Raw genomic sequence first — 10451 nt, forward strand, 5'->3', positions numbered from 1 at the left:
AAAGGGCCAATAGATATGGCGCAGCTTTTCATCAGAACCTGATGAACCTGAAACACTTTCCGCAGCAGTTTGGCAACTTTGTAAAAACTAGATTCGTCCTAAATGTTTAGGTTTAGTGAATGATTAAGGATTACAGTTAACAGATGTGTCCATTTGATGAGTCATTGTGACTCTAAAGCTGCTACGTTCCAAAGCAATGAGTCCTGAAACCCAGAAATCAGTCAGTGTCTCTCAGCACTTTTGGTTCCCACATCCCAAATCTAATGTGTTTTGAGTTTGACAGCTGAAATGACATCTGTGGTTCACTAGTGTTCAAGATATTTTCTCATGAACATGAAAACTCTAGTCCTAATTTCTTTAAACTTGTATTTCCCTTTAAGATGCATAACACGAGTCTGAATGAGACTACAGTGGTTGTTGGGGATGTTATGGTGAAAACTGATCTGCTCACAGTTCACACACATTTTGTTGACAGAGACTGTTAAGAATTTGGTAAGAACAAAGAGTTTTGATGAAGAGGTTAGGGTGAGGGATGCTGCTGATACCGGTACCAATCATCTGTGGTGTGATCAGCTGATCCAGATCAGTTTTGGCTGGATTGCAGATTCCTCACACTCAAAAAAATGAAACATTGACTTTAATTAAATTTATTTTGTCAACAGGTTCCACGAAAATGTATTATGTTAGTTTAAAGCAAAAATGTTAAGTTAATCTAACTTAATGAACTTGTGTTACATTAACACAATGTGAATTGACCCAACTAGATAAAATTACTTCTGTTCAACAAGAGATATTTAAGCTTATCCAATCAAATTCAGTTATGTTACATGGACATAAATAATATATTTACAGGCTACATATTTTACATTTGTCCTTTAAACATAATAAATTTAAGTTCAATTTATTAAAATAGGTTTTCATCCAATTTATTTTATACTAGTTAGTGTGACCTAATTTTAGTTTGTCAACAGGTTCCACTTAAATGAATTTCGTACACCCAACATATTTTTGTCATTTCCTTTATTCACCAGTATTCATTTAACATTTTGTTGCCACTTGGTCTAAAATAAAACCCTTAACAGACATTAGGGTGCGGCATGGTTCAACACCAACAGTTGTTAACTGCTTTTATGCAGTCCAACAATACAACAGGCTTCCAGTTCTCAAATTTTTTTTTATAACAGCATAATAATCTAACCATAACAACACATGTGCTGCTGTCAACTTTCATTTTGATATTGTGGAGGGAATACCCTGAAATGTAATTATATTAACAAGCATGTCAACTTGTGTTGCAGCATTGTTATCCAACATTAACAATTATAAACCACCTTGATGCATCATAAACAAATGAAACATCCAACAAAACATCCCTGATTTGTCAATATTATTGTATAACAATATAACAAGCTTGTAGTTCTCAATTTTTTTGAAACAGCATAATAGTCAAACTATAACAACACACACGCTGCTGTCAACCTTTAATTTAGCAGTGTGGAAGGAAAAAAACTGATATTAACATTTTTACAAACATGTCAGTTTGTGTTGCAGCCACTACAAGGAGTTCTTAACCGGTTATGAAAGAGTTTCAATATCTACATATACAAACAAGAACTTCAGCTAGATTTGCTATTTCTATTTCTGTGATTTTCCATTCTAATTGGTTGCCACTGGGTTGGAGGCGGGCAAAATCAGACAAAACAATTTACAGTAGGCAGAGCAGAAGAGCCTATGTTTACATTTTCTCTTAGTCGTACAACCTGTGTTCCCACTCCTTTTTACCAAAGAAATTCAAATTCCCTAACATTTCCAGGATTTTCAAAAGTGTGGGGACCCTGTTCTACTAGAATTTTCAGTAAGGGTAGTAGTTTTCCCAAACTTTTCCAAATGTTTGTTTATTTTTCTGAAGTGATTTTCCCCCCTCCTCTTCTACTTTCTAACAGATTTTACACATTTTATTCACATTCATCATCCAAATCAATGTTTGGTTCATTCATACAGTTTGTTCTTGAGCATCTGTACCTTGGTTGAGAGTCTGCCAGCATCCAGCTGAAGGAAGAGCTTTTGAAGTACTTCAAAGAAGGTCTTCAGTTCCTTAGGATAACTGAGGTTCAGTGCATATATTACACCCATTAAGAGTGCACATGCAGAGGTGACGTCTCCCAGGTCATGTAGAACTTCAACACCCTCGATCACTATTCCAACATCAGCTGGAGGAGTGGTGGCATCACCTCCCTCGACTTTGATGATATAGATGCCAAGGGTAAGTTGCTCAAGATCCCTCTGTGCAGCGGTACCATCAGTATCCTTTACATAGGGGAGAAAGAAAGGACACAACCAATCTATGAAATCACAGTTTTTGTATAATTCCAAAGATTAACTTTTACCTTTCAGGTTTCCCTTAATGAAAATAGAATGATACTTTAAAAAGTGCTATTTGTGTAAAAATAAAATAAAGCAGTGCTGAGTGATTCCATCAAAATTTTAGAGAATGAATCTGTCACAAGTTATTTCATCTAAAATATATCTTAGAGTTGGCTGTCCTTACAACAGAATGGAGCACTAAAGAAGCCACACCCAGGGCACCAACGAGTTATCAACATTAAGGTGCGTTCACACTGGACCTTTTGTTTTTGTCGCTGTCGCTCGTATCACTCCAAAAAAAACCCTCCATCTCTCAGGTGCAGACGCTCGTCAATTTGGCACAGAGCCACAGACTCGCATTTTCGCTTTGATGACGTCATGCCCACTGCCATGTGTCTCTGTTTACACCGGCACCACCGGGATTACGGCAGCCAATCAGCGCTGAGCGACGAGCGACTGACGGCCGGAGAGATGGGATTTCTCATCTCGAGCGACGGGAGCGACTTGAGCGAAAAAACGCTCCGACGCTCCGTCGCTCCGTCGCTGTTGCTCCGAGCCCCAGCGTTTTTCCGCCTGGGCGATAAAACGTTCCATCGCTCGTTTGCATTCACTTAACATGTAAACTCGTCGCTCGTTCTAAAAACAAAAGGTCCGGTGTGAACGCAGCTTTAGTAGCCATCGGAACACCCGCACAGAGGTTAAAATTTAAATTGATTTATTACAGGTAGAAACTAAACTATTAAAATTACCAACCAGGTATTCTTTGAAGAGGATGTTCGGGTCTTCGTTAAGGTAGATACAAAGCGCCCTGAGGATGCACTCCCTCCTCTTTTCAACAGTTTCATTCTAAAGAAAGAAAAAAAAACAGAGATATTATTCTAACTGTTAACTTGTCAGTATACTTGTCAAAACTGACTAGTCAACATCAATTTATAATTCCATATTGTTCACTACCGATAGCAAAACATACCTGTGTGATTGGGTCCAAAATCCTGCTGATGTTAGTCCCTGCAGAGCCTCCTTTCTTCTTGAACACTTTGATGAGCTGGGCAGTGTGTTGGTCAAGCTGTGCATGGAACTTTGAGACAAGGGGACCAGTAGTGATCCTCACAAATTCTGCTTCCACCTGAAAACATAATGTCCACAAACAACATATTATTGGTACCTGTTAAAAACATTTAACATTTGACTATAGCTGATTTGAAAAGCATTTCATACCTCTGCCACAGTGAACAGTCCTGGCCATCTGATCTTGAACTCTGAGATCATGGGCTTGTCTCTGACGACCTCCTGCCTTCTGTATGCGAAGGTCTTAGCCATCTTTTCTTTGACAACTTTATCATTATGTCTCTTCTTGACCTCAGATAACAATGCCAATCTTTCCCCTTCAAGGCTGTCATGGGTCTCTCCAGCAGGATAGGGAGGACAAAAATTTACTTCGGCTTTCCTCGGTTTTTTGACATCGTAGGCAGGCTGACATCTATCTGCAGGTTTGTGCTTGAGGGAATTGATGCTCAGTTCTGGGGACCCCAAGTTTCTAAGTTTTGTCCTGTAGTTTGCCATCTTATACTTAAGGCTTATTTTCCAGCCGTAGAAACCACTGAAGGATCCCTGTTCTCTCAAACATGGATGTGCTTTGATTAAAGCTTCAGCAACAGATTCAATTTCCAAGTTTGAGGGATATGCCTTGAACTTGATGATTTCCTGAGCCAGACTTTCTAAGATGTCTGATTTAAGTTTATGACCAGGGGTCAGAAGAACTCCATTTGATGCGAAGTCCTGGTTTGCACTTCGAAGTTGCATCTCCACGTCATATGAAAACTTTGGAATTTGGAATTCTGTGGGCCATTGTGACCGAGGAGATTCTGAATCAGAGGAAAGTATTAATGTGTCAGAAGATGACAAGGATGCTTCTTCCCCACTCTGGTTCATGCTGCCTTGGCTGAGGTCTAGAGCATCTGACAAGCGGATGATTTTCACTGTGCTCTTGTCTTGAATGTCGCAAATTTGGTTAAGGTTAACAAACTCGTTATCAAAGTCACTGTCCATGTACTGGAGTCTAATGTCCCCCTCTATATCAAACTGACGTTTGATCTCATTTGCAAGATCCTCAACAGATGTTGGCATGCCTGATTCTATGGTCATTTTTTCAGCATTGTTGGAACCAAGGATAATCCGCAGTTTTACTGGTGCAGCCATCATCCAAATGCGTCAGTCTAGAGAAGATGAAAACACAAGTATAAAGTCATTAAATATGTATAAATTAAAAGCATTAAAATTAGAAAGAAACCAACTGACTTTGGTCATATGTAAAACAAACAGGACACTGAAGCAAACATTGAGCAATCCACAGACAAAAGCAGTGACATAATGATAGTAGCATGGAAAACGAAGCGTCATACAATGGTGCTCAAATCAGTTGCTTTAGGTTGGAATAGGTGATATGACATTTTTGACCAAATACCTCAACATTGATATTGTGATGATGAAGTGGGGGTGCTTCCACAAAATATTAACACAACTAGATTTTTGATAATAGTCATTATTTTTAATAACTACCGGTATGTGGGTAAAAGCAAATAATTGCTAGTTCAGAAAATGTCATCACTTTAATGTAATGTAAAAGCCTTTAAACCTAGGAAGAAACAACACTTATGCCATATTTTGATATTTCAATATCCAAAATCACAGATAATATCAAGTCTCATATCACAATATCAATATGATATCAAAATATTGTCCAGCCCTACCAGTGACATGGAGTTAGTGCATGCACAGAAACAGGTTAGTAAACAGCCAAGTGGAAAGAGGTGACGGGTTAGTATTAGGTGCTCATGCTCGTGAGAATAAAGTGCACATTTAGCAAGCTATCAATTAAAGCCATTTAATCACATTCAACATGTGCTTTTAACATATGGATATCTTTTAAATGTAACCAGTCCTGCCGTACTGCTTTGAAACTGATAAGTGCCATGCAGTGTCACAGTTTACCATGCCTCAGGTCCACAAATTGGTAACTTTATCTGTACAAAGCATAGTAAAACATCAGAGAAAGTGTGATACAATATCATAGCTGGGCACTAAATCATAAATTCACAGCAAATTCAACTCAGTGATGTGGGAAACTTCACTTACTGAGTAAATGAACTGTAGAGGTATATTGTTTGTTTGTTGTTATGTTCACTTCAGTTGGTACCTGATTTCTGCAGCTGTAACTAAAAATTAAATTCACACCAATGGTGAACTGTGGTAATAGCTACTTCTAAGCTTCAATGACAGCTCAACTTTTCAGGACAGTAGCTGCTCCTTTGGACTGTCTGTGTCACACTTTAAGAATAAGCTTTGGGCTCCTTAGCAAAGCATTGTTAAAAAAATAAATAAAATAAAAACACAAAAACAACACTGTTAGTTAACAGTTAAGGTTAAATATACTTACATATAACTATTGCCAGTCACGTCACGGATGAAGAGCAGCCTTAAGTTGTATCCTTCACCTGCAAATGGTGAGAGAGTCCCATTAGAGTTAACTCTTCAGTGAGGGAAAAATAAGCACACACCATTTCGTAATTTATAACACTGAATTTAAAAGGTAGAGTCTGGAGGGTTTTTTTTGTCCAAAAATAAATGCTAGACTTGCAGCAAAGAAGGAGGCTAGCCCCAGTAAGTTGGCTGACCTGTCTGTTTACAAGTGTTCACACCACACACACACACACACACACACACACGCACGCACGCACGCACACACACACACACACACGCACACACACAGCACCAGAGCTGTAATTGTGCTGAGCTAGCTCGATGCTAACGTCGGCTAGCGGTTAGCATCCGCCGCTAACTTCCCAGCCCACTACAACTAGTCTAGTAGCCAGGGGGGGTTCCCATGCACCCGAAAGATATATTTTTCTAACTTACCTTTTTGTAATCCTTAGGGTGTCTAGTAAATGATTTTTGATGATCCCCGTGCCAATTATTGTCCCATGCATGTTTTTTTTGACCATCTTTTGTGGCCATCCTGGATTTCCGACTGTGAAAAATGAAAAATTTAAATCTATATAGCTCCTGAACTATACGTCCTACAGAGACAGCTGACCCCATTTTATCTTTGTCTTGGTATGAGGAATTGATAGAGATGAAGGTTGCCATGATTAAATCATGTGTGGTACATAAAAAATCAGAAAAACACAAAAAAAAGTTAAAACAACGGCGGAATTCTATCACAGGAACTCCTCCCCAATGCGTCCCATTGACATTTTTTTCCTAACTTTTATAATTTTACAATCTTCAAGTTGTCTTGTAAACAAATGTTGATGATCCCAACCTGAATTATATTCCCATGTATGTTTATTTTGGCTATTTTGGCTGCCACCACCTGGATTTCCTAACATGATTTTTGAACATTCCGAAGTGTTTAATTTGGCCTTAAGTAGCTTGTGAGGGGTCAAACTAGGGGTTTTTCACTATTCTGAGTTGATTGCAAGCATTCGTTTTTCAACCAAAACACTCCTTGGTGGTAAAACAACAGCCACGCCCACATTTCCCACTCAGCGGAACCCCCGCACAAACACCCCCCACCACCAACAGAATGTATTACAGAGAACCTATTCCTTCGCATGGCAGAGGTTATCTTTTTGGTTGTCACATAAATATGTAAGGTATATTACTACTAAATACTCAACTTCTGTACAATGTGTGTCAAGTGAGTCAAAATATCAAGGGCAACAATGTGAGAGACATGACGGGAATGTGTATTGTACCTTTATGCTCAAATAAAAAATGTAAACATTAAGCTGAATTCGGAAGGAGAACCTCAAACTGGAATCTGTTGCTAAGCCAGACCTATCTTCATAGCAACCATTTCAGAACTGGAGAAGTTGCTATGGAGATAGCAACTTCTCCAGTTCTCGACTACAAACTGTCAAATTTTACCACAGACATCGTCAAGACAAATGGGACACACGTTCTGATAATTTTTCCAGTTTTTGTTTCTGTCAGCATCCAGTTTTTGTTTCTGTCGGCATGAGGATTTGGTTGAGATGGGTTTTTTTTTTATGACACCGAAGGCCTGCAGCAGCTGATCTGTGAAACTTGTGGTTTCCTCATCTGCAAAAAAAAGAGAAGGGAGACATTGATGGTGAGTCCAAAGAATATAGGATTATTCCTGTAACAAGTCAAGAAGTTTGAAGCTTGAAGACAGAAGGTAGAAGGAAAGCCAATACTGTAATTCAGTATAATCAGTGGTCACTGCAAGTCATGCCCAAGTCAAAGAAACATGGGAAAGAAAATGATGGTGAGCCTGAAGAGTTTGCTCCTGTAACAAAGACATCAAAGAGACATGATGGTGGAAGATCAGAAAAACATTGTCCTGTAATGTGCATTTTACATACAAATGAATTTGAGCATGTAGGTTTCACTCCACTCAGTCAGGTTAAAGGGTCTGCAACTGACAAGCTAACACAGCTACACGACATTCGGAATAGACGTCTCCAAGAACCTCCTGATTCACCTTTTCGCATGGAGGATGTGTGTAATCACATTCCAGAGAGTCTTGCTGGTGCCAATTTAGAAACAACTGGTTATCATCGAGCCTGCTTCCTGAAGTTTACCAAGAATCAGGACCGCTTAAAAGGTAGGCCTACTGTGACATTGGAGGAAACTTCAACATTACGCTCACCTCGTAAATCACCAACATCTACCACACAGCAGTTCCCTCCAGAGTGTATCTTTTGTGGAAAGCTTGAAGTGAAAGTGTTGGGAAAGACTGAACGATGTGTCAAGTTCCCTGTATTTAAGGACAAGGATGGAACATTGAAGGAGCCTACATGGAAACAGGTTGAGCCTCAAGCCTTGGAACTTGGGCTTTACCGTCTACATCGCATGGTGCAAGGTGAAGACCTTTTTGCGAGGAGAGCTAATTACCATCTGTCATGCCGTAAATCATTCAACCTGAAATATGCAAATCATCTGCGAGTCACTTCTCCAGGTAAAGTCCTTGTTACCAACCCTGTCAATGATACAGAGCAGGATCCCAAGGCTGCTGCACATCAGATGGCCTTCACTGCCGTGCTTGATGTCATTCAAGATCTAGTGATACAGCAGAAAAAGATTGTGCAACTTTCATCATTGCGTCTTGTCTACATTCAAGAGCTGGAGAGAAATGGCTTCCCTAATCCCAAGTACAGAAGTGAAAGCCTCAAGACCAAGCTTGAGAAGCATGAGGGGATTGCCTTTGCTAAGCTCCCAGCAGATGACAAGGGTTGTATCACCTATAACTTGGTATACAGTGCTAGCTTGTCTGTCTCAGATGCCGTGGTATATGCATATAAACTGGGTAGAAAGGACAAGTATGAAGATGTGGCACTACTTCTTCGGAGTACAATTCAGAAGACATTCAGTGAGTCAAAGTCACTTGCTTGGCCTCCTACAGCTGATAATCTGGAGGTCACATCCTTGGATGACCTCCTCCCACCTGATCTCATTAAGTTCCTGACCCTCGTCATTTCTGGTGATGCAGACATAGAGAAGTGTGAGAAGACCAGACGCCTTGTGCTGTCTATAAGCCAGGTACGCCATAACTCCACTTTGATGTGTACCCTGTTTGTTAGCCTTATAATATTGTGTACTTTTTGTTTTGTGTACAGTATAGTTTCTTGAACACTCCAATGTTAATTGCTTTCTTTATATTCCAGGACATCTGCCGTGCAACTACAAAGGGAGAATGGAAGTTGCCTAAGCATATCCTCCTCTGCACCACCATACGTCATCTTTATCGCAGTAGACAACTGACTACTCTTCTCAATAGGTTAGGTCACTGTGAAAACTATGACTTCGGGTTGGAACTAGAGACCGCTCTAACCAAGGCTCTCGATGAGGTTTCCGTCTCTCTCAGTCCTCAAATTATAACTGGTGAGGGCAACAGTGTCTTTCATCTAGAGTGGGACAATCTCAACAAAATAACAACAAACATCCATGGTTCCAATGTGGTGAACTGGACCGGTGGGATCATGATCCAGGAGGTGAGACCTGGAATTGATGCTACCAACTGTTCAGATAAACGAGTGCTTGCTCTCTACAATCGCAACAAGACACGCTCTCTGAAGGTAGACATACCCGAGACCCTGGACCCCATCCATATCTACAGTCGAATCGGACCCAAATTTCCTGAGGGAGCAGTTTTCAGTCCACCCCCAACAAACAACAAAGTCTATTCCAACTGCATCAGAGAGTATCGTGTCTGGTTACTTGTCCGGATGGTGGGGAGCAGTGGATCAAAGCAACTTGTTGCCGGGTTTGGTGGCTTTGTATCAGCTACTGGTGACAAGCCCCCCCAAAAATCTACCATTGACTACCTCACCCCTATCAACCAGCCTTTCACTGAGTACTCAGTCATTAAGGAGCTGCTGAAACAGTCTGAGAATGCCACCATGGAGGTAGGTCAGGAGTATGTCCTCAACACATTTGACCTTGGTGGTTGTATGAAAGCCTTACCTGTCATTTGGAAATTCCCAGACGAGTACAAAAAGCATGTTGTCACCCCAGGGCCCTTCCATACCGGGATGAACTACATGGGCATGGTGACGGGGCACAAATGCAAGGGTTCAGGCTACGCCGAAATCCTCATTGAGGCAGAACTTGTCACTAGTGGCTGTCTGGATAGTGTTCTGAAGGGGAAAGCATATGCAAAAGCCCTGTTCTGTCTCAAAACAGTCAGTGAGGCCATGGAACGATTGTTACTTGAGAGATTCATTGAGGAGGAGAACATTGAGATAACAAATCCCAAAGCCCTCTTTGATCTAGTCCAGACCTGTAGTCGTGAGAACCTAGACCTTGCATTGAAGGATCCCTCCACTCTCAACATCCTCAAGAAGCATGAGGCATATGAAAACAAGGTGCGTGCCGGCCACCTTGGGAAGACCGCCACATTCTGGCTCAGTGTGATAGATCATACCCGTCTGATCCTAATGTTGCAGTTTTCTGTGAAGACTAACAACTTGGCCCTATTCCACAAGTGCAATGGGGATATGGCAGATCTATTCTTTGCATATGATGGACCAAACTACTCAAGGTAATTCACATTTTTAGCCAAA

General features: G+C 40.6%; 1 protein-coding gene across 1 annotated transcript; it reads right to left on the reverse strand.

Annotated features, from left to right (window-relative positions):
• Nucleotides 1-1225: 1225 nt before the first annotated feature.
• LOC146971438 (sterile alpha motif domain-containing protein 3-like) lies at nt 1226-4676 on the reverse strand. The gene is made up of 4 exons (XM_085803287.1): nt 3583-4676; nt 3335-3490; nt 3118-3210; nt 1226-2307 (listed from the first exon to the last, which is right to left on the reverse strand). The coding sequence occupies exons 1-4, from the start codon at nt 4564-4566 to the stop codon at nt 1990-1992; spliced, it is 1551 nt and encodes a 516-aa protein (XP_085659413.1). The 5' UTR covers nt 4567-4676; the 3' UTR covers nt 1226-1989.
• Nucleotides 4677-10451: the final 5775 nt, after the last annotated feature.

The sequence above is a fragment of the Trachurus japonicus genome, chromosome 16 (genome assembly GCF_045865225.1).
Source record: "Trachurus japonicus isolate A0001 chromosome 16, Traja_1.0".
Taxonomy (NCBI): Eukaryota; Metazoa; Chordata; class Actinopteri; order Carangiformes; family Carangidae; genus Trachurus; species Trachurus japonicus.

What these genes read in the sequence shown, in the direction of transcription:
- LOC146971438 (XM_085803287.1), bottom strand. Translation starts at nt 4,566, where the DNA reads ATGATGGCTGCACCAGTAAAACTGCGGATTATCCTTGGTTCCAACAAT. An exon ending in TTTTGGACCCAATCACACAG is followed by an intron (nt 3,211 to 3,334) that starts GTATGTTTTGCT and finishes TTCTTTCTTTAG; the next exon opens with AATGAAACTGTTGAAAAGAG. An exon ending in TCCTCTTCAAAGAATACCTG is followed by an intron (nt 2,308 to 3,117) that starts GTTGGTAATTTT and finishes CCCTATGTAAAG; the next exon opens with GATACTGATGGTACCGCTGC.